The 25,101-nt window shown below is 32.6% G+C and overlaps 4 protein-coding genes across 7 annotated transcripts; all 4 read left to right on the top strand.

The window, feature by feature from the left end:
* Positions 4,352–7,357, top strand: LOC105168309 (plant intracellular Ras-group-related LRR protein 3-like). 2 transcript variants are annotated; one of them, XM_011088338.2, is made up of 4 exons: positions 4,352–4,717; positions 5,963–6,129; positions 6,229–6,867; positions 7,158–7,357. In XM_011088338.2, exons 1-4 carry the CDS (start codon positions 4,472–4,474, stop codon positions 7,222–7,224), a joined length of 1,119 nt encoding a protein of 372 aa, XP_011086640.1. In that variant the 5' UTR covers positions 4,352–4,471; the 3' UTR covers positions 7,225–7,357. The 2 variants fall into 2 exon arrangements, with proteins under 2 accessions (XP_011086640.1, XP_020551995.1); XM_020696336.1 differs by having other exon boundaries at positions 7,162–7,357.
* Positions 13,529–16,893, top strand: LOC105168310 (plant intracellular Ras-group-related LRR protein 3-like). Its single transcript, XM_011088339.2, has 4 exons — positions 13,529–13,876; positions 15,228–15,394; positions 15,487–16,101; positions 16,457–16,893. The coding sequence occupies exons 1-4, from the start codon at positions 13,631–13,633 to the stop codon at positions 16,566–16,568; spliced, it is 1,140 nt and encodes a 379-aa protein (XP_011086641.1). The 5' UTR covers positions 13,529–13,630; the 3' UTR covers positions 16,569–16,893.
* Positions 17,840–19,417, top strand: LOC105168311 (protein DMR6-LIKE OXYGENASE 2). Of its 2 annotated transcripts, XM_011088342.2 has the most exons (4): positions 17,842–18,390; positions 18,480–18,579; positions 18,706–18,810; positions 18,953–19,417. In XM_011088342.2, the coding sequence occupies exons 1-4, from the start codon at positions 17,936–17,938 to the stop codon at positions 19,199–19,201; spliced, it is 909 nt and encodes a 302-aa protein (XP_011086644.1). In that variant the 5' UTR covers positions 17,842–17,935; the 3' UTR covers positions 19,202–19,417. The 2 variants fall into 2 exon arrangements, with proteins under 2 accessions (XP_011086643.1, XP_011086644.1); XM_011088341.2 differs by having other exon boundaries at positions 17,840–18,390; positions 18,480–18,810.
* LOC105168312 (NADPH-dependent codeinone reductase 1-1-like) lies at positions 19,543–21,546 on the top strand. Of its 2 annotated transcripts, XM_020695722.1 has the most exons (5): positions 19,545–19,834; positions 19,908–20,223; positions 20,510–20,738; positions 20,856–21,035; positions 21,202–21,546. In XM_020695722.1, exons 2-5 carry the CDS (start codon positions 19,949–19,951, stop codon positions 21,316–21,318), a joined length of 801 nt encoding a protein of 266 aa, XP_020551381.1. In that variant the 5' UTR covers positions 19,545–19,834; positions 19,908–19,948; the 3' UTR covers positions 21,319–21,546. The 2 variants fall into 2 exon arrangements, with proteins under 2 accessions (XP_011086645.1, XP_020551381.1); XM_011088343.2 differs by having other exon boundaries at positions 19,543–20,223; positions 21,202–21,545.

Raw genomic sequence — 25,101 nt, forward strand, 5'->3', positions numbered from 1 at the left:
CACAAATATAAGAGAAAGCTCCACTGTCACCAGCTTCCATGTCTTAATCTCTCAACAATGCTTGGAATGGACCACCTTGATTGAATTGGATGATCACATGATTTTTTATTGTTTAGAAGTTTGTAGATCGCCACTTGCTTCATGGAATGGAGTAGTAATTAGTACAATGTATACAGCTGGATTTCAGTCCCTAAATATCTTTTACTCTATAAAGCCATCAAGAGACCCTACTTGTCCTATACTAGTGACGGGGATTGTGGGTGGTTAAATCATGAAACCCCTACTAAAAATATCATTTTTATCCATAAAATATAGAGTTGATTAAATTTGATTGAAATTTGATTTAATTACAAATGTCTTCTCATTATTTGAAAATATATATATATATATATATCACCTTAAAATTATAAAAATAAATATTCTCTACAATAAGCTGTCACAAGGGGTATTTGTTACGATATTTATAATTTCAGAGGTACTTATATAATTTTTGGTAGATTGCATAACACCCCTCCTGTGGTTTAGGGAAATGGTGCGAAATCTCCCTGTATTATATTTATAGACAAAACCTCCCGTGTTACTTATACCCCATCTCCATTAGAAACTAAAAGAGAGTGAGCCACACACCGCGGTTTGTGCGTGTTATCCTTTTTTTTGCTATTTTTTAGGGTTTTTAAAGTTGGCAAATGTCCAATTTGTCCATTTTGTTTGATACTTTAATGTGCTCATATTTTAATAACAGATGACAATACAAAGATTAATATACTAGAAATTTACTTTTAAAATTAAAATTTTATATGAATATAAATAAAAAAAACACTTAAAATATTATACGTTATTAATTAAACTAAATTATTATTAAATTTAAATAAATTTTAATATTTATTTACAAAATATACTAATTAAATATAAAAACACCTAAAAAATTTATCAAATTTTTTTAACTTATATACAATATTATATTAAAATTTTTAATATATAATTTAAATTAAATATTTAATATTCTTTTACTATTTTTAAATTTTATCAAAGTAAACAATTTTACTTAATTTATTTTTTTTACCTTCTTCTCCATCGGCGACCTCCACCACTCAAAACCTGCGCACTAGGGGCGAGGTCGACCTCAATCTAGTCGCCACCTCCATCGCCCAGAACCTGGGCATTAGGAGCAACATCACCTGGATTGGTCTCGACTAGATTCTCGACTAGATCCAGGGCGATGTCGCTCCCCACGACAATGTGCCGCCCCCTTTGGGCAGGGCAACACAAGTGGACCCCAATTAGGTCTATTTTTAAATCCAAGTTCAGTCCTTTGACCGGCCCGGTTGAGGCGTGGACCAAATTAAGACCAGGCCCGAATGTGTTTGCTCAATTTTTTATTTTTAGATAGAAAGCAAACATCAGGAGTACTAGATGTAATTTTATAAATTATAGAGAGTTTACATATAACTATGTTAATCTCAGTGAAGAAGAGTGTAATTATTCCTAATTTCCGACTTATATAACAATAGCAGGTAGGAGTGATGATATATTTGGGCCTAATAAGGCATATAATTTGGAAACAAGAAAAACAAATATTGGGCTGAAAATTTAGATTTCAGGGCTATAGCCCATAGCCCCATACCCTTACTCTTCTCACGATTCAAGTCTCTAGATTTTGAAGCTCATGAGCTATCTATATATGAGCTAATCCAGTGGGCCATTAATGATAATTTCCAAATCATATTGGGCTATATTAGTATAAATTATAGAATAAATTATATTCACATATCTTAAGATTAAATTTAATTAAATAAATACTTTATATTCTTTATAAAATTATAAGGCTTTTTGAGGTTGTAATGATATTTTCTGACAAACAAAACCGCGCTCTGAGGTAGACTATTGGTTACATTAACAATCCGTCAATGGGGTGTACTTGTAAAGGTAGAGGATGGTCATGTAATTGGACGTAAGTTTATAAGGTGTCGATATAATTTATCTTTATTTATAACCACCAAGCTGGTGATTGTGTGGTTGAGTATCAAATTCTTGAGGGTTAATTACGCTTAAACTCTTTGTAATAATATTAAATTAATTTTTTTTTCAAAAAAAATTTGAAATTACACTTAGATTCCATCTAAAAATTTTCGATTTACAACTGATCCACTTCCATTATGGTTTGAAAGAAAAATATTGACGCAAGCAAAAAAAATTACATAAATTTTTAATTCTACCCTTCATTTAATATTCCCATGTATTTTTTGTACTTATAAAGGGTGAATGTAATATATATATATATATATATGTGTGTGTGTATATAGATATGAAGTGAGGCTACCATCATTACGTTTATCCTTCATAAGCACAAAATTATTTCATGAAAATATTACATCAAGGGTAAACCGTTCAAATCCTAACAAAAAGGAGTCAGGTGTAAATAGTGAATTTTCATAGGGGGTTTTAAGTGTAATTTAAATTTTTTTTTTTAGAAAAGTGTAAATTTTGCATGTTTAGGGAGGGTCTAAGTGTAATTAACTCAATTCTATATTTAAATGTTCTGAATCTGTATTTCACTGAGGACGTCGAATTTGCCACTTTATGCAGATGTAATATCTGACGACTGTGACTATCCATAATGCTTGATCTAATAAAGATTGGACTGACATATTAATTTGTAAATTGTCTTCTATCTTCTGGAGGGACAACTCAACGATTTGAACTCAAACTTTATGGGACGTCTTGTATTCGAATCTGAGTGTGTATGTGAGTCGGATATATATAATATATGTATTATACGAAATGTATTCCCTTAAAATAACTGAGTTCAATCCATCTTGAAAACAACAAAAATAATTGCGTGTTAATTCCCATCTTCAGAAATGTTGAAAGGTTGGAGTTTGATAACCACGTTTTACCGAATCAGATGTCATAATTATAAAATCATAAATTCAAATTGCATAGATAGGAACTATTATTTTATTTTAATAGTATTTAATAAATTATTAATATTAAAGGGGGTTGGAATTTGGATTATATGGTAGCAAAATGAGCAGGCAGGCATTTGTGTTTCCAAGAATTGCAAATCCTAGTCTTTATCGCTTCCGACCATTTCAAACTATGAACCTGTCAACCCCCTAATACAACCCCCACCCAATTGAGGGTGTGTCTGCGCCAGTTTTAAAAAAGTATTTTTCAGTTTTTTATTTTAAAATAATATTTTTGATGTGTTTGTGAAATTTGTTTCTATTTTTAAAACCGCTATGGAAAGTATTTTTAGGTTTGGGGTGCTTCTAGCTGCTTTCGCTCTTTTGTAAATAAATTTAACTTCAATTGTTACTACTTTATCCTTATTATAATACTTTTAATTCAATTTTATAATATTTTTAATTTATTTTAAAATTTTTCATATTTAAAGTTGATATTGAAAATTTTGAATAATTCGAATATTTTAACAATAATCAAATTTACTTTCACATATTAAATATTTTATAATTTTTATATATTATTTGTTATATTATCTAATTATATTATTTATTATCATAAAAATATAAATTAAATAGTTATGATTAATTCACAAAATATTTTTTTCATTCATGCAAGTTTAATTAAGCATGAATCATCAATTGTATTACTTAGTGGAAGCATTATTAAATTAATAATTTATTTTTCTATTAATATTTCAGAAAAATTAAATATATATACTAAGCTTATTATTTTTTTATAGAAAAATATTTATTATTGACAAACTATAAATGTAAATATAATAAAAAATAATATCTTGTTAACATATGAGGATAAAATAGTCTTTAATCAATTAAGTCTATTTTAAAAGTGATTTTTTTCCAAACACTATCTAATTTAACTTTTATCTAATTTTTACCTTTTTTAAAAATACTACCCATTTTCCTACAATTTTCAACTTTCTCTATAAAAAATAATTTTGTAAAAGTAAATTTTTTTGCAAACACTCCTAAAACCCAAAAAAAACAAAAAGAAGACCAAATAGGTCAAATAACGAGTATGAATACGCATTTATTATTAAAAAAATTATCAATATTCTCAATTTTAGTGGTTATTCAATAATTAGTTCAATCTATTAATGTCTGTTATGATTTTATTCATTTTTCTTGCTAAATTGACTAAAATATTCTTATTAACTATATATTATAATTTTATTTATTTTTTAAAATTTTCAAAAAATATTATGAATTAAATGTTCAATCCTTTTTACAATTTTTCTTTCACCTTATTTGATTTTTTAAAAAAAAATACAATGACAAAAAACTTGATAATTTTTATGTCTCTTCATCAATGATTATATAATTTTATTAATTTTTCAACAATTTCATACTAATGCCACTCCACAGCACACTTGCCTACGAAGTACGAACTCACTGTATTGACATTTTTGTTGCATCTTTTTCTGAGAAATTGTCTAATAATAGTCATTAATATACATACACACACACTCAGCAAGAAGAAAAGGAAAATGGACAGAGGTTTCGGGGAGGAGTTTGTGGAGGTTGGATTGAGTGATAGCGTTATTCCGGACGGAGAAAAAGAGGACGATGATGATGTGGATAAAGAGGTTGTAAGGATTCTGAGAGATGCCCTGGACAAAGATAAGGTGGTGGAAAGAGTTGATCTTTCTGGGCGCCAGCTGAGATTTCTACCAGAACCCTTTGGCAAGATTCACGGGTTGGTAGTTCTGAATCTCTCCCATAATCAGCTTGAGGTTTGTGTTACTTGATCCCGTAATTTCTGTTGATGAAATGATGATTTTACTTTTTATTCAAGGTGGTTGCTTTTCTGGATGGGAGTATTGACGATTAATCAAGAAATTGGAGTTTGATTTGTGTTATGTGGATGCATAGTCATATTAGAGTTAATCTGAAAGGGGTTTCTTGTGCTAGACTTCTTGTGATTTGGGCTATTGATCATCTGATTTGATTGGGGGAAGTGTTTCTTTGAATCATTTCTGAACTTATCTTGTAGTATTTGGTCTTGAATTCAGAATCATTAAGAGTTTTTATATGTTAATGATGTCATATAATTAAATTTTTAGATAACCTTGATTCATCTTAAACCAAAGAAATAGTATTATGTGTGAGATTTGTATGTAAAGTTTGGGGTTCTGTTATGCTATTTACTTGTTTATGATTTCTATAAACAAGATCATTACAGGGTTTGTATGTGTTGGTTTTGATGATTGTTTTTCAGTCGAGATGGTTGGATTTTGATTCTCTTGGATGACTTTTGTGCTGATGTATAGCACTAACTGATGATGATGAATCTAAGCCTGAAGCAATAAGATGATCTCTGTGCTAAGAGGTCTATAGATATTATACAATTTGTTAATTGGAGAGCCTTCTTGCTCCAAGGTGTTGATATCCTAGTGATTCTTGTCATCACTTGAAGTACCTCATCATAATTGCGGAAAACGAGTTTGGTTTATACAGCAATTGATTGAAAGGGATCTCGTTTCATGGAGGGGTATTAAGTTGGATGTGCATACAGGGTCATTAATCTCCATAGACAGATGTCACTCTCTATACTCTGTGAGGTTTGAGCTGAGGAAATAAGTAAAACCTTTCCACCTGGTCGTAATATTTAATCACTGCCTTTTGGGCATCTTGCTCCTATTTAAGCTCAGCCTTAATAGATGTGGGTAGAGGTGTTAGACTATGGAGTCGGACCGTCCCACTTTGCCAAGGGGTTTCTTTTGTATTTTTATAATGTTTTACATGCATCGTTGATGTATAGTTTGGGTGCTCTTCTATTGTAATTGCACAATGATGTAATCTATAGAAATTTTGAGTGACCAGTTAATACCCCAAAGAATGCAAATGTATTGTGCGTTCTTGTATTTGATTTTACTTTTTATGTTTTCGCACATTTCACCTCTGCGGAGCAGTAAATTCAAGCATTGGCCGGTTGTGATCGACCTCAAAATTCATCTTGATCTATGATTTTGTTCCAGGTCATTCCCGACTCAATTTCAGGACTACAGAAATTGGAGGAGCTCAATTTGTCATCCAACTTTCTGGAAACATTACCAGATTCCATTGGCTTGTTGGTAAATCTGAAGATCCTAGACGTGTCAGGAAATAAACTAAAGAAACTCCCGGAAAGTATTGCTGGTTGCAGGTAACCATCGGAAGCTGTTAAATTTTAGCTTTGCTAGCCCATTAATACTTACTTCGTTACCATACTTCTCAGCCATATCTTTTCCATTTCAATCAACAGGTCTTTACTTGAGTTGGATGTCGGCTTTAATAACTTGATGTTTTTGCCGACAAATATTGGTTATGGGTTGGTAAATCTTCAAAAACTGTCTATTCACTTGAACAAAATCAGAGCTTTCCCAAACTCTATTTGTGAAATGAAATCGTTGAGAAATTTGGATGCTCATTTCAATGCGATCCATAGTCTGCCACATGCAATCGGAAGGCTCACGAATCTTGAGGTCTTGAATGTGAGCAGCAACTTCAGTGACTTAACTGAAATACCCGAAACAATTGGTGATCTGGTCAGTCTGAGAGAGCTTGATCTTAGCAACAACCAAATAAGAGTTCTTCCCGAGACAATTTACCAGCTTCAAAATCTAACAAAGCTTAACGTGGATCAGAATCCACTTGTAATTCCTCCGATTGAGATTGTGAACAAAGGGGTCGAAACTATCAAGGAATACATGATGAAGAGACGGCTCGATATGTTAGAAGCTGAACAGCAGCGGGATTGGGTCAAAGAAAACAGGGAAGCCGAGACAGGATGGGTGGTATGGGGCACGTCGGTGTTGCATAACGTTTATTCGGGAGTTTCCCAGACTGTTGCTGGATATGTAGGAGGTAATGCCCCGAAGGATCCGCTCTTGGATCAGCAGCTGTAAGTGCAAACAATCTTCCTATACATGGTGCATGTTTGTGAGAATGCAAGATTGATTATGTATGCTGTTTGTTAGATAAATAATGCTGGACGAGGAGTATGGTGTATGAAATGAAACTCTTGATTCCTTTGTGGTTTCCTGCAGATTAATGAAAAATCTATCTTTCGGGTTTCAAAATTGCGATCATCGGATAATAGTAGTTGTGTTCAGAGGGTTTCCTTTTCTTGTTCTCGGTTTCGCTTTGAGAGATGTTTGTATTAGCTCATGTATCTTCTCTGTTCAATTCAAGACAGATCATCCACACTGGAACCAGGGGATTCACAAGGAAGCATTTCAACCAATTTATAAGCACCTGACGCTGGAAAGTTTTAAAACGTTGATAAATCAGTACTATCAATCATGATCAAATAAATTAATGTAAAAATTTATTTGTTTTTATTACAGCTAATTATGGTTTTAGCTATGATCAAATTATTTGTTATGATTTTTAGTTATGGTTAATATGTCCACAGCTGTTGCGTTTAATTACAATTTGTCATAATTTTTCAATTTTGATCATAGTAATTAGTCATGACAAAAAACAGTATTGAGAGATTTACAATGGATAAGAATTCAGTATTTCACCAAACCGTTAAGAGTGAGATTCCATGAACAAGTTAAGAGTGAGATTTGATGAATGAGTATTAGGTTACAAATTTATTATATCATCAAATGTGTAATATGCATTTATCTCTTTCAATTAAATCATAAAGAGATATACAAAAGATGTTCAAGTACGTCAGAATTTTTTCTCTTGACACATATGTAAAAGGACATTCAAAAGACACACATATACATAGAGAACGAACAACAAAGCAAGAGAAGAAGATCAAAATAATTCTCTCTATGAAGTTTTCCTAGTTTAAGAATATTCAAAGGCACTTAAGGTGGAAATCGAGTTGCTCGTCAAAGGTACCAACAAAGTATAACATTTAATTCGGAATTACAAGCGCCAAGTTTTTGAATTGACGCTATAAATATTCAATTGAGTTATCAAGAAGATCCAAGTGGGAAATCCAACTTCCAAATTCTCAAATCCTAAGTGAAAACTATAGCGTTTAATTAGGGATAACTAAGCCCTCGAATTAACGTTATAAAAATTCAAATTCAAGTCTATAAGTGATCTACTCAAAGATTTATCTTTGAATTTGTCAAGTATACATAACATTACTTTGAAGTGAAGAATTAGGGAATAGAATAGAGATTGTACTAATTTTAGTTTATTTGAATCTATATATTTTATTGCGTAAATATTATATTTGATCCCTTAAATTTTCATATAAAATCACTTTAATCCCTCAAATTCATTTATTGAATTTAGCATCCTTAAATTTTAATTTTTATCTCAGTTTGGTTACTCCGACCATTTTCTGACGAAAATGTGACCGGACTCTTTCGAGGGTAAAACGATCAATAAGTTTCATTTTAAAACTTTAATCCCTTAAGTTTGTAATTATCAAATTAATCAATTTTTACACACAAAAAATAACTTTTTTATATTTTTGATGTGATATGTTGCAATTATCTTATATGAACAATGAAAACTTTGAACTCGTGAGGACATAATAATAATATATTGCTCAATTTAAAATAAATAGTCTCTTTTTTTTAGTAGTTAAGAAAAAAATTGAATAAATTTTATAAAACTTATCTAATATAAAAATGTAATAAAAAAATTTAAATCAGTAATTTTTTATTTCAAAAGTTAAAGATAAATTTAAAAAAGTTAAACCTTAACGATATTTATTAATGTTTGGATTTTCAAACAAAAAGTTGGTAGATTATGCTTTTTAACTAGATTCATTGGTGGATTTTATTATATAATAGGTCTTCTAAATATATAATCCCATTTTATAGAAAAAGATTTACAAAAACCTCTTAAAAAGAATTTTATATCTATTTAAAATCCATCAAAAAATTTAATTAAAAGTGCATTCCACCAATTTTTTCTTCGAAATAGTAGCTATACATGTTAATAATATTATAAAGATTTAATTTTATTAGACATATTTTTAACTCTAAACTTAAAAAACCAACTAATTAGATTTTTTTATTATATCTTTAGATTAGATAAATTTTATAAATTTATTTATAATTTTGATATTTCTTTGTCACTTTTCAAAATAAAAAAGAAAGAAACTATTTATTTTTTAAGTTAAGCAATATGCTAATATTATGTTCATAAGAGTTTAAAATTATTATTTTTCATACAAGATAATTACATCATACCATATAAAATATTTAAAAAATAATTTTCTTTCTAAAAAATGACTAATTTGATAATTTTATAAAATTTATGGGACTAAACTGATAAAATAAAATTTAAATTGACCATTTTACCCTAAAAAAATTAAACTCCGACCATATTTTTGTCGAAAAATGGTCGAAGGAACCAAACTGAGACAAAAATTAAAATTTAGGGATGCTAAAGTCAAGAAATAAACTTGAGGGACTAAAGTGATTTTAAATAAAAATTTAAGGGATCAAATATAACATTGTTACCCTATTTTATTTGTGATAATTTTTATGCGTTTTAATTTACAAATACGATAAAAATTAGCACTTGAAAATTTTGACTTGTCTAATGGGACATCTCTTTATAAATCAACTTGAAAGGCCAGTGGAGATGAAGAACAATATTTCCAACTCCTTAAATTTCAAATATCATATGTCGAGTTTGGAAGCGTGTCTTTTCAGCAAAACAATCATGTGGAGGCATGTAAAGATGGTGTTGATGTTTTACCTCCCAAATTACCATTTAAGTTGGGGCAAAAGAAGAAACCGAATATGTGGACAAAGATTTGGTCGATGATAATATGACTCAATCATCGTCAACAAGTCCAAATACTGAAATTCAAGTTGAAGAACTTTTTGATATGAGTATATACTATTTACAAATTCAAATTTAAAACCTTCTTAGTGTTGAATTATTACTAAATCAATTGCTTGTTGTAATGTTTTGTATGAAGTCATTACTAAAATCATTGTGCAAAGAATAAGTTTGGTGATGGATAAACTTATTAGTCCATCGCAGACAGCATTTGTTCCAGGTCGCTCTATTAGCGATAATATACTACTGGCGCAGGAGCTTTTTACAGGGTATAATCAACAGCGCTTGCCACCTCGTTGTGCCCTTAAGGTAGATATACGTAAGGCATATGATACAGTTGAATGGGATTTCCTCATTGTTACCTTGCAGCTCTTTGGATTTCCTGACAGGCTTATTCATTGGGTGGAAGAATGTATTACTACTACCTCATTCTCTATTGGAATTAATGGGAAACCATATTTCTTTGCTGGTGCTCGGGGTCTTCGCCAAGGAGACCCTATGTCCCCATATTTATTTGTCTTGATTATGGAAGTTTTGAATCTTATTTTGCAGCAACTAATTGATCAAGACAGGAGGTTTGTTTTTCACTGAAAATGCAAGTCGTTGAGATTGGTTCAACTTGAATTTGTTGATGACCTATTACTATTCTGTCGGGCTGAGCTAGAGTCCTTACGAGTGCTCAAGCAGGGACTTGACTTATTTGGGGATTTGTCCGGCCTTCGGGTCAACTATGGGGATTCGGAATTTGCTTATTGACTAACTCCACTTCCAAGAGGGACTTCAGCCAATGAAGTATTTGGGACTTCCTCTTATCTCATCACGGCTCACTATTTTGAATTGCCAACCCTTACTGTTAAAACTGGATCAGCGCATTAAAGGATGGGAAGGCACAGCTTTATCTTATACAGGACGAGTACAGATTATTAAATCTGTTCTTACTGCTCTTAGTATCTATTAGGTGTCCGCTTTTATTCTACCCAAAGGCATCATTGGAGAGATAGAAAAACGGTTGAGGTCCTTCTTATGGGAGGGATCATCTGCTCGAGGGTATGCAAAGGTGGCATGGGATTGCGTATGTCGTCCTATTGATGAAGGTGGTCAAGGGATTCAAGATATTACTACTCTTAACCGCGCACTTATGGGACTCAAATTGTGGCAGATTATCCACGGCAACCGAGCTTCTAATTGGGTTGATTGGATATATCATACACGCCTGAGAAAGGTTACTATCTGGACAACCCCTGAGTGAGGGGGTTCTTGGGGTTGGAGGAAACTCCTTAGCTTACGGCCACTTCTCCGGCCTTTTATTCATTATTTCATAGGAGATGGAACTACTTTTTCGCTATGGCACGATCCTTGGCATGATCTTGGTCCACTCATCCAGCAAGTTTCCGCAGGGCCCTCGACTTACAAATACTGTGGAATAAGGTGGTGGTTTTCCTTTTAGATGGGCAATGGTGTCGGCCTTCTATCACTGACACTCACTTCTTACAGCTCTTGCAGTCTTTTCCACCCATCCATGGAGGGGCTGATCGTATCCTTTGGCGATCAAGATATACACAACTAACAGTTGCTATGATGATTCGTTCACTACGGGGTGAAGGGCCTAAGGTAGACTAGTCTAACTATTGATGGGCCGTTTCAAAACTCCTAGACATACTTTTGTATTATGGCTGACGATCCTTGGTAGACTCTCTACTATGGATAAGTCTTGGTTGGCTCATATTAATAGTTCCTGCGTACTTAGTTCTGATGCCGCAGATGAGACCCACGATCATCTTTTTTTTTGCTGCACTTATTCACGTGGCTACTTGATGGTGATTCGACGCACACTTCGATTTGATTGGCCAACCGAGCTTGGGCTACTGATGTCTTATGGGCTGCTTGCAGATGGAGAGACAAACACTATGTTTCTACGGCTTACCGTGCTCTTTTGGCCTCGTGTGTGTACCATATCTAGCGCGAGCGCAACATTAGGCGATTTGATGGAGTACATATAGATACACGCACTGTGGGTGCGCTGATAGTTCGAGATGTGCAGCAGAGGATTCTTAGTGTGGAATTACCTACTGCTATTAGCACTTGTGCGCTTTATCGCTTATGGCGGATTCCTTGGCCTGTCGAGGAAACCGCTTAGATTAAGCAAGATGTATTGTACTATTATACTTTTTTTTTACTTAATGAAATTTACCTTTACCAAAAAAAAAAAAAAAACATTCTTAGTGTGAGTATGAACTATCTAAAAATTTAAGTAGAAAAGTAAAAACTCTTTGATAAGAATATAAACTATCTACAAACTCAAAATTAAGAAATTATTGATATGGAACTATCTACAAATTCAAGTAGAAAAACAATAAAATTCATCAATACGAGTATAAATTATCTACAAAAATACCTGAAAAATTGCTTGATATGAGAATAAACTATTAATAAAGTTCAAATGAACTATATTATGACTTGATTCTCCGAACAAGGTAGGTAGGCAACTTGAGACATATTTTCAAGTTCAGCCTCATGTTAAAAAGAAGATAAAACATCCCATGTAAAGAATCAATCTCGAGACATGTTCACTCCATTTTGTTGTAGGTCTTGAGGTGCATTTGTAGACAAATGGATTTCGTACCCAATTAAGTTATAACAAGTGTAAAATAATATATTAACTATCAATTATAATATTTTTCTATTTATATTTTGGAATGTATTAAAAAAATTCCAAGTGTAAATAGTTAAGTTAATTGATATTTAATTTGTCATCAAATCAATAATCGAGTGTCAAAATTGAAGTATTTCGGCCAATCAAATCATATTTCACAGTCAAAGATTTAGACCAATCAAACAGCGGCACGTGGAGCAACTGCATGTATGCTCCAATCAAATCAAGAAAAATAATTTTGACACTTATTTGTTTATAAAATATAAATATTAAAGAGAAAATGTGAAATTAGTCAATAATGTAACTTCAAATATTTAATGTACTTATCTCCTTAAATTAAATTAACAAAGATAATACGAAATGTGATTAAGTAAATCATCAACTCTTTCTCTTTAACACTTATATAAATGAGTTCTTGAAGCTCATTCAAAAGGCACACACATACATAGAGAACGGAGGTGAAGTAAAAGTAGAAGTAGAAGGCCAAAAATAATTCTTTCTATGAAATTTTTCGAGTTCAAGAATTATGGGATATAATAGAGATTGTACTCATTTCAATTTATTTTATTTGTGATAATTTTTCTTATATTTTAATTTACAAACACGATAAAATTAGCATCCAAAACATTTCATATGTTTAAAAAATTTCTTATTATTAGTCCCACATGATTTTTCCAGTATTTAGTGGAGAAGTCACGTGAATTATACGTGCCCATTAAGAGGCTGATCAAACGTTAGCTTCACATGTATAGAACTGTTGATTTGAAGAGGTAGAATGTTCATTTCTCTTGCCCTAATCTGCCACAATTTTCCTTAAACCTAGAACCACAAAATTAACCACCAAAAAAAAAAATAATTAACCTCTAGAAAATATTTGGGTCACTCATTTTCTTTTTCTCATTTTTTATATTATCTCACCAACTCTTTTATTGTTGTTTCTTTTCTTGACTTCCAATTTTTCCTCCTCTCAACTTCCATATATTTTTTAAATTTTTTTAAATTCTTTTAATTTTTTAAAAAATACTTTATTTAATTAATATATATATAAAAAAAACAATAACAATTAATTTAAAAAAGAATTCATTAATTCCGAAACCACACATACTGAGTGTGTCACACACATACTAGTTTTTAAATAACTGTCTCTGTCTCCTGCATCTTTTTCTCTGAAATTCTCCCATAATAGACATTAATATATATACACTCACAAAAAACACTCAGCAGGTAAGAAAACAGAAACATGGGCGAAAGTAGCGCGCAGCAGATTGTGAAGGTCGGGTCGCGCGAGAATGGTGTCCAAAACAGAGAAAAGGAGGACGATGACGCCGTGGATGAGGAGGTCGCAAGGGTTCTCAAAGAAGCCCTCAACGAAGATAAGGCGGTCGAAAGAGTCGACATTTCCGGGCGCCAGCTGACGTTTCTGCCGGAACCCTTTTGCAAGATTCCTTGGTTGGTGGTTCTCAATCTCTCCCAGAATCACCTTGAGGTTTGTCTTGTTTGTTTGATCCCATGATTTCTTTTTTGTTCTTTGAGGTTGATGGGATGATGGTTTTTGTTTTTGTTGAGGTGGTTGGTTTTCTTTCTATGTATTTGTCTGATAAATTGAGAACTTGAGTTTGAATTACGTGGTTTGATTACAAAAGTTACGTACACCCTCTCAAGTTAGTCTAATTACAAAAATAGTTCATATACTTTGTAAAATCATTATTATGTCCCCTGAAATTCTAATTGTAATTCATATGGGCGACTTCATTAATTATAAATTACGCCCTTGTAGTAAAGTACATCAATACCCACATTGATTATACTTATAGTTTTGCCAAAAGACAAAATTGTTTGTGTAATTAGATCAAATTTTATGGGATATTGTGTAATTTAGCCATTCAAAAATTGATTGTGTGGCCATGTTTGGAGAAGGTAATTCAATATCTATACATCTATATTAGAAAGTAGGAAGGTTTCCGAAATTAGGGACCCACCCTTTTAAGAAAATTTTGGATTCGAGATCCGTTGAGTTGGCCAGATAAATTTGATTATACATTTAAAATATTAAAAATATATCATTAAAATAATACTACCGTGACTTTATAAATATAAGACAACAATAATATTTTTATAATTTTATATGTGCTTGTTTTGGGCATTAAAATATTAAAAGTTTTAAAATGTGTTACTTATATAAACATAAAAAGTTTATAAACTATTTATATTATTATTTTAATTTAAAAAAATATAATTTTATGTATTGTTTGTAAGTATAAATAAATTTACATATTTTTTTGTATATGTACAAATATATTTTATATATACTTATATAAAATATAAAAAAAAGTTAAAAAAATCGAGTTAGGTTTGGGTCCAAAGGTCTAAGACCCGAACCCACCCCGAGAGATCCCTTTAAGACTTCAAACCAGCCTCAACAGGGATGGATTTGGGTTCGAGTCCAACCCATTACCATCCCTATATTACACAGATCATAAATTAATTATCACTAGCATTTTTTTGAGCAAGCAAAGTACATACCATGATAAATTGAATTGGATTTTTATTTCAAAATATATTGCATCTTGTATTTTATTTAACATATACAAGGTACGTTAATAAAGATTAAATCATGTATTTTATGTAAAAAAAAATTATACACAAACTATGCATATATTAAATGAAATAAAAAATAAAAAATTCAATCCCACGATTATAAATTACCTCTTTTTGAAAAGTTCAAGGGACGGGCTGCCATTTTTATTTCAGGAGTTTTTGGGCTCCATTAAAATTTTGACAGCGACAGTGATTGCATCTAACCTGAAAACTCGTCTCGATCTGTGATTCTATTGCAGTCCATCCCCGGCTCGGTTTCAGGACTGGAGAAACTGGAGGAGCTGAATTTGTCAGCCAACTTTCTGAAAAGCCTACCTGATTCGATTGGCTCGTTGGTAAAGCTCAAGATCCTGGATGTCTCAAGAAATAAACTAAAGCAACTCCCAGAAAGCATTGCTCGTTGCAGGTAAACATTGGAATCTCTTACATTCTATGTTTGCTAGCTCATTACCACTTAAACTTGGATCATTTCAACATCTCGTCCGTTTCAATCGACAGGTCTTTAGTTGAGTTAGACGCGAGCTTTAATAACTTGATGTTCTTGCCATCAAATATTGGTCATGGATTGGTGAACCTTCAAAAACTTTCTGTTCCGTTGAACAGAATAAGAGCTTTTCCGAATTCCATTTGTGAGATGAAGTCATTGAGAAGCTTGGATGCTCATCTCAATGCGATCCATAGTCTACCACACGATATCTGGAAGCTGACGAATCTTGAGGTCTTGAATGTCAGCAGCAATTTCTACGACTTGACAGAAGTGCCTGAAACAATTGGTGATTTGGTCAGTCTGAGAGAGCTGGATCTTAGCAACAACCAGATTCGAGCTCTTCCTGAGACAATTTATCAGCTTAAGAATCTTACTAAGCTTAACGTCGACCAGAATCCACTTGTTATTCCTCCCGTGGAGATTGTGAATGGCGGGATCAAAGCTATCAAGGGATACATGATAAAGAGACGGCTCGATGCATTGGAAGCTGAAAAGCAGCGGGCGATGGCCGAAGCTGAGATGGGATGGGTGGCATGGGGCTCGTCCATGGTGTACAACGTTTTCTGGGGAGGTCCTCAGAACGGATATCTAGGAGCCCAGAACGATCCGTGTTTGTATGAGCAGCTGTAAGTTTAAACAATGTTCCAATGCATGGTTCATGTTTGTAGGAATGCAAGATTGAAGCATGCTGTTTGTTAGATGGATAAGGCTAAATAAAACGAAACGGGCTAACAGCATTTTACTCCCCTGTGAAAACCTTAACAGGCAAAACATCCACTAAACCGAGTTTTTGACTGTTAAGATTTTCACAGGGTGGTTGCATTTAACCGGAAACGAAACTCCAGATTCTTTTGTAGTCTCTGCATATCAATGAAAAATCTGTCATTTGTATTTCAAACTGCCATTGGTTATAGTTCTTGGTTTCGGTTTGAGAGGTGTTTGTATCAGCTTATCCATGTTGTCTGTTCAATTTGAGGACAGATCATCAACACTGATGGAATTGGAGGATTCTCCAGAAAACATGTCAACCATTTCACCTACAGCATCGTCCAAGTTGATAGTAAGGGAACCACAAGAGAATGCATCACACTGACGAGGTTTTGGTTCAACAGTTAAGGTTGCAGTTCGATAAATAAGTATGATGATATATGTGTTTGTATATCATCAGATGCGAGGGTATTTGACATCTTTATGTCAGTTTATTACAATTTGTTATTCTTTTAGTTACTAGCTAAGAGTATTTGCAGTTTGGATATCATCTGATGTGCAGACATCTGACTGTCTTTTTCTTGTTAGTTCATTATAGTTTTTGTTGTTATATTTACCAGCAAAGAGCCCGTGCGTTGCACGTGACGAATATTTTTTGTAATAAGAAATTTAACAATAAAAGTAATGAAAAATGTTACTTCATTTCTGAACTTGATGTGCATTATTATCCTTCTTGAATTTTTGACTTCTAGCATTCTTTTTCTGACCATCTCATAATCTAAATATTATTCTTCTTTGACTGATAAAATATACGTCCTAACTAAAATTATATTACTAAAATTTTCAAGTATTATAATACAAAGTATTAAAAATATTAAAGTTAAAGATATTTAATACCTATCTGATAACTAATAAAAATACCGTTAATATTCATTACTGAATTGGTTCTGTTCTTCTTTATTTCACGACATAAAGAGGTAAAAGGTGTGCAAGATTGAACTCATCTTATGAACATGGTGAATAGTTTGTGCAATTTCTTGGCTCAATTTCAAAGCCTGAAGCCTCTGCCACAGTGCTGCCAACAACTTTTTCTTTTGGGGTGGGTTACAACATTCAAAAAAGTAGTTGGCATATTCAGACCCCACCACTGAGGATTGTGTTTGTGCTGTGTATTGATAAGGGTTTTTATAACTGATCTACTTTTGTAAAAAATTAAAGTCTAACCACATAGAAAGTAATACATGAGATACATCATAAGTTTAGTTCCACCAAATACATTAGTAAGAATTCAAACCCACATCGTAGGTGTGGCAAACGTTCGATCTTAACCACTAGGACAAACTATATGGGGATCAACAAGTCGTACATTAAACCCCACCAAATACACTGGCAAGGATTCAAACACACATCTTAGGTGTGGCAATGTTCGACTTTAGCCATTAGGCCACAATGATTGGTGGTGTGCTACCAAGAATAACAGACATGAGTGCTGTAAACTGACTTTATTCAGTTAGATTTTAACCTTCTAAGCTGTAAATTGACTTTGTTCAGAATCTCAGTTACTACAAGAAGGGTAGTTTTTGCATTGAAGACTTGCTGGTAAGCATGTGTGTGCTGATGTGGTAGCTTCAACTAATAAAAGAACAGCTTTCCATACACATCACATGCTATTTTTATTGCATAATTTACACTTGATTCTGTTCTGTTATCTTGTCCACACATATCACACTTGTCTTTCTGTCCTGATTCGTGATGGAGAGAGCATCATTTTTCCTAGCCAATGGCTGCACCCCGCTCTCCCTTTCCCATGACTTCATCCTGCCGGCCGATGTCCGGCCGGTGACGTCGTCCGTCTCAACATCGATCACCGTTCCAGTCATTGACCTGAACGACAAGCAGTCCTTGTTGGTCAAGAAAATATCAGATGCTTGTCAGGAATATGGTTTCTTTCACATTATCAACCATGGAGTGCCGGAGGAATTGTGCCGGCGAATGATGGCTGCAGTTAGTGATTTCTTTAAGCTTCCACCCGAAGAAAGATCACATCTCTTCACAGAAGACAAAACCAAGCCTTTAAGGGTGTTCAATTTTTACCTCAAAGTTGAAGGACAGAATAAAGTCACTATGTGGAGTGAGACACTAGTTCATCCTTGGCATGCTTCTGATGATTTTGCCAATTTTCTGCCAAGAAATCCTCCCCATTACCGGTACTAAGTCGTACCAATAGTCAAGTTGATTGCTTTTATGAAAACCTACTTAGTTAAGGATTTTGTGTTGTGTTTTTATGTTGTCTCAGAGAGTTGGCAAGTGAGTATGCGAAGGAGATCGGATGGCTCATGAGGCGGCTCTTGAGCTTGATATCTCAAGGGTTGGGGCTGAAGAAGGACAGTTTACGAGTAAGGCTTGGAGACAAACCTAGACTAGTTTCACATGCCAACTACTATCCACCGTGTCCACAACCTGAACTCACCTTGGGATTGCCTGCTCATACTGACTTAAACGCCCTCACCGTTCTTATGCAGTCTGAAGATGTAACTGGCCTGCAGGTGATGACAAAAGACGGCGAATGGATAGCCATCAACCCTCTCCGCAACGCCTTTGTTGTTAACATTGGTGATCAAATTCAGGTAAATTAATTAGATTCAGAACAAATGTCGTTAGCAATGCATCATATAAAGTTGTTTATTGGTAAATTTTGTAAGATAAACATTTACTTATGATGGGATCTTGAGCTGAAAAACAATGAGGAATAAGAGTAATTGCGTTCAGGTCTTGAGCAATGGAAGGTATAAGAGCGTGCATCACAGGGCTGTTGGCAGCAAGTGCTCGGAACGAGTGTCGATTGCCATGTTTTATGGACCAAACAAGGACACAGTTGTTGGTCCAGTCGAGGAATTGGTTGATGAAGACCACCCTCCAGTGTACAGGAGTTATCGGTATGAGGAGTTTCTTGAAGAATTCCACAGGCAGGAAGGCACTAGGCGGAGGGTCAAGGAAGTTTTTGAATTGCAACATTGAAACTATTTTTGTCCGAAGCTGACATTAATCGTCTTATACTATTCTGGCTTTTCATCTTATTTTTCTGTCAGAATATAGATATTTGATAGAGAATCATTAGCAGAGAGTAAGGTCAAGGTCATTACCTGCAGCACATGGAACTTTCTGGACAACCTGCACATGTTCAATAAAATAGAACAGAACATATCATAAGAAATCGAAAGAACTGTATTCTGAGTTATTTCGCATATGCAAGAACTCTTCAAACTCTCAAACGTCCTTCTGATTTTATATTTAAAACTTCGAAAGGCTAGACTATTCCTCCAACTATCTCGCAAGTACGTAGTTGCACTCGATTAAGATTTCAGATGTCGGCATAACCAACTGATTGCATGTTTCTTGATCTAATCACTTAGCAACAATTTCTTTCTGGGATGTAATTTCCTATATCTGTATTGCTTCCTACTCAGTCCAAATCTTCGATATAACTTACTAAATAGGTTGTTGTAGCAACACAGACTTATCTAGTCCTCGAAGGCCTAAAAAAAACTGAGATTCCACATGAACAGGTCAAGGCCAGCTAATGTCAACGACCAAAACTTGCACGAAATGATTTCAAAGATCAGTTGATGAATCATATAAGACGCATATAAGGTAAAAGCTGCAATTCCAGGAGTCTGTATTATTGCTGAACACAAGAGAAGAACGATGTCTAATGCTGTAATAGGCCCTTTTGTTAACCCCACCAGACCCGCTGGCGGCCAAAATATGCCGCCAATTGGCATTGGAACCCGACCTGGTTTGAGGAAATTAGATCTGTCAGCTGTCAAGACAGCAATTCTTGAGGCCATTGAGCTTGGCTACAGACATCTTCAAACCGCAATTTCCAGTTTCTTGGAGCATCAGGCCTTTGGAGAAGCCATAGCCGAAGCCCTGGAACGTGGGCTAGTTAATTCCAGGGAAGAGCTCTTCATCACTTGTAAACTTCCTTACCACGATGCTGCTCCTGACTTTGTTGTCCAGAACTTAAGGAAGTTTCTTGAGTAAGAATATTCAAGATTTGTGTTTCAGTTTCTTGTATGATTTTAGTTCTTTCGATTTTTAGATGATATAGTCTACATCAGTTGGTCTACCGTTCATTTATTCGAAGTTTACCATTCAGTTCCTTTTTGCCCTCAATGAAATTGCTTTAACTCTAAAGCAGAGGACTCTTAAAGCTATTTGTCACGCTTTCGCTCAAAAACAATGAGCTGATGGTCCTGATCAATGATCCAATTAAGATGAGAAAACTGCAGCTCAAACACATAGTAATTTCCATGTTTTATGCAGAAAGATGCATTTGGATTACGTCGACCTCTGTCTTGTTCAACAACCAGAAGAAGATGAACCCGGACGAGCAAACAACGACATTCCACTTACCGACCTAATGTTCGTCTGGGAAGCTATGGAAAAGTGCCAAAAACTGGGCCTCACAAAGTCCATTGGAGTATGCAATTTCTCTTCCAGGATGCTGCAAAATATACTCAAATTTGCAAAAATGCCTCCTTCCATCAATCAGGTCAGTGATCATCATCATGCACATACAATTAACATATAAAATGGATAAAAAGAAAACGCAGTTTCTCATATAAATCTTTTACTTATTTTTCTCTTCTATGGACGTTGTGATTGTAAGGTGGGAATGCAGAGGTTCTTGAAAGAAAAGGAACTCAGAGAACTCTGCTTGGCTAACAACATTTCCATCATTGCATGTTCCACTATTGGAGGAGAAGAGAAACACTCAGATTTCACTCAGTTCATGGAGTTAGAAGCTTTGCAGAAGACTGCAAAAGATAGAACAAAGACAGCCAACCAGGTATATTTCGCTTACAATACACGTTCCGTCCATCCAACAATTTCCATCACACACCTTCAATCGATCATCACAAGCACGCTGCCTAAAAATAAGCCTGTGTTTTCATGGATCAAATCTTTTGCAACGTGTAACAACAACCAAGAATTAAGGATCATGTATTGTGCAGGTGGTGTGCAGATGGGCACATGAGCAAGGAGCATCTCTATTGTTGGAGAGCTTGAGCAAGGAACATATGCTGGAGATTCTCAGCATATTTGAGTGGAGTTTATCACAAGATGATTAGCACAACATCAATCAAACTCAGCAATTGCACCCTCTGCTGAACTCAGAATTCAATCCTAGTGATAAACAAACTTGCCACTGTTGGTAAATTGTACGAAATCATACTGAAAGTGTATCGCACTCATAGGTGTATAGGCCTTGATGGCCCAATAGCCCAAAAGTGTACTCTCCATTAATATATAGAATAGATAATAATAATAATAATAATAATATATACATAAATCAAACATATATACACAACACATTGGAATCTATGTCGTTATACGTACTCGGATCAAACTCACCTATAAGCCTCTCGACCAGAAGAAAACACATAAGAATTTTCTAATATTTGGCTTTTTTGCGGAAATATATTAGAAGAAAGTCCTGGAGCAGAAGCAATCAAATGGGATTCAAGTAGTATCGCAATAACTTCTATTTTTACGATGAAAATAAGTTATAAAAAAGTTGTACGCTAAGCAATAATAAAAATTAATAATATCTAAAAATTAAAGTAAAACTAAAAACTAATTGAAGTTTGAGCGTTCACAAGAAATAATTCAATGTTTACAATTTTATTAATAAATTCCAAAAGCCGATAGAAAGTTGTTTAAACACTCTTTTCAATAAATATAACTAAAAATTTATGAACTCGGGTATTTGCAAACGCTTATTTTAAGCATTTATCGATTTACGACATAGTTCCTAAAGGTTGTGGGCTAAAATGGGCTTTTGGAAATGAAGCCCACTAAGGAGTCTGAACTGGCCCAAATGTAAACTACTTAAAATGAGAGTGGAGTGCAGGGCCCAGTGAGGCTGTAACATGCTCTCAGTTGAGATCATTAGCCTTTAATTTCTGTGAGCTGAGACTGTGACTCTGACTGGGAGCCTATCACCTGCTGCTCATGTCATATTCTCTGATCAATCTGTTTTTGCCATCATTTATGGGATATCATACTTCAAAAATTAAAAGTGGTGCTCAATATTAATTAATTAATTCAAAAAAATTTATCTTATCTTTAATTATATTGTTTTAATACAAAATACAAAATCAAACATATTTATCATTCTCTTTCAGCCGATAAATTACAATAATTTCTTACTGTTTGAAAAATTACAAATATTTTCTAAATTTAATTTTTATCTAACAACACGTCCATTCTTTTAGCCTCCGTTATGTTTCTATCCAATTTTTTGTGCGGACTAATTAAAATGCACTTTTAGATTATAAATTTTAATTTTATATATTTCTTAAAACTTTCTTAACTATTTTTGTCGACTAATATGCCATAGTAGAACCTTTATAAATTAATAATTGATAAATTAATAAGCTCTCTAAAATAATAATTTTTCTTAGTACCGACTTGAACCTAAGCTCTAAAATTAATAAAATAATAATTTTTCTAAAGATCCTTATATAAATTTTTGCTCCCTTCAATATTATAAATTAATAATTCTTAAAAATTACAAATATAACTAGGACAACTTAGTAAAATATGATTCTATTGTTGTTTGTTTCTTTTTAAAATTTAAATTTAGTTGTATTTCATCTCTAACTTTCCTTACTGCATCCAAAAACTCTGGTGTTATGTATTCATACCGCAATAAAAAAAAAATCGAAAAGTTGTTGCCCCTAGGAGTGTTTTGTTCCCCATAATTGATTGCAAAGACATTTCATTCATGAAGAATAGTATAGGTTCATCAAATCGAAAACAATCTCCAAAAGTTAATAAATTATAAATTTATCGATTAATTAATACCTCTTTAAATTAATAAAATTACATTGTCCCAGCATTACTAATTTATAAAGGTTTTACTTATTTACCTTACCCACCATCAGATTTTATTAGATTTCTTTTTTTAAAAAAAAAATCAGCAAAGATAAAATAATAATATTCACTTCAACGTTTTGAAGTTATATAACTATTTTCTATTTGAAGTGGGTATTTATAATTTCTTACATAACAAAAAATATTTATAATTATGTCAAATGTGAGAAGATGTAGCTATAATCCACCCAGAGGTCATTTGCTATATATGGTCTAAAAATTAGAAAATAAATTCATTGAGGCCGAAATTGGAATTATAGACTTATCCAGTTCAAAAACTATGAGTTCGAGTTCAAATCGAGTTCGATTTGATATATAATATATATAGTATTTATATCATATATATAGTACTTCTGTTTATTATTACAAAATAAAAGATATAGTACGTACCCCCACATTAAATCATTTATATTTCCTTAGAACTTAACATTTTATCATAATTTATATATATACGACCTTCATGCATGAAAATTCTTATTATTAAGTGTAAGGAATAACAGATATCATTGGTTTGGAATTTTTATACATTCTCTCTCTTTCTCTTTCTCTTTCTTTCTCTCTCTATATATATATATGTATACATATATTTTGTCAGAATATTATTTGGGCTTAAATGTAATTTTGATTTTGTAATTTTGGCATTATGATATTTTTTTTATTCTCTATTTTTAATTATAGGGTTGTAAGGGAGTGTTTGCAGAACTTTCTATTTTTAGAGAATAATTTTTGCTAAAAAAGCTGGAAGTTGTAGCAAAATTAAAAGTAAAATAGTGTTTGTAAAAAAGGCGAAAATGAATAAAAGCTAAATTAGATAGTGTTTGGAGAAAAATCACTTCTAAAATAAACTTAATTGATTAAAGACTATTTTATCCCTATGTGTTAAATAGATATTATTTCTGTTTATTATTTCACTTGTTCTTTGTCATTAATAATTTATTTTTTCATTAAAAAGATCGTAAATTTTATTTCAATTAGTATTCTATATTTATGTTTTTAAAAGTATTAAAAAGATATATTTAATTTAATAATGCTCTCACTAAGTAATATAATTATTGACTCGTACATAATAATTAAACTTGGAGGATTGCAAAAAAAAGTATTTATTAATTAATCAAATAATAATATGTGAATGAAAAATATAATGAGATGATATAGCGCATAAAATATTAAATATGTGAAAATATAAATTTAATTATTGTTAAAATTTAAATTATTTAAAAATTTCAATATCAACTTTAAGTATATAATTTTTAAAATAAATTAAAAACTGTAAAATTGAATTAAAATTACTATAATAAGGATAAAGTAGTTAAAAGTAACATTGAATTTATTTACAAAAAATCAAAGCACCCTCAATACCTTCTAGCTTTTGGCTGAAAAGTGCTTATTTTAAATATTTCAGAAATAAAAGCTGGCATCCCAAACACTTCAAAAGTATGTTTTTGGAGTCAGAAGTTAAAAATTATTTTCCTAAAGCGCTCACAAATACTTCTTAAATAAGTTTTAGAGATTGTTGATATTTCACAATTTTAGCCCTTCCGGTGTCGAATTTTGCAAAGTCACCAAAATAAATCATGTGCACATTATGTGGTTCATTTTAAATTAATTTTTGGTTTTAATTGGTTTACTTTTGCCAATATGAACGATAATTTAAAAAATAAATGATGTGGCATGTGATTTATTCCGGTTACTATTGCAAACAAGACAGCAAAAAACCAAAATTGAGAAAAGCCAAAAAATTATCGGACTATTTTGCAACCCCTGCAAAGATAAAAGATAAAAATATCAAAATCGAGAGGGGCGCATGATTTATTCCACAACGAAATGACCAAAATAAAAAAATTATCAAAAAATTACATGAGTATTTTGCAACCCTAAAAAAAAAGAATAAAAATGTCAAAGTATCAAAATTATATAGCCAAAAATATATTTAACCTAATCATAGGTACAAAAATGTGTGATTTTAGATAATTCAT

The sequence above is a fragment of the Sesamum indicum genome, linkage group LG8 (assembly GCF_000512975.1).
Source record: "Sesamum indicum cultivar Zhongzhi No. 13 linkage group LG8, S_indicum_v1.0, whole genome shotgun sequence".
In the NCBI taxonomy this organism is placed as follows: Eukaryota; Viridiplantae; Streptophyta; class Magnoliopsida; order Lamiales; family Pedaliaceae; genus Sesamum; species Sesamum indicum.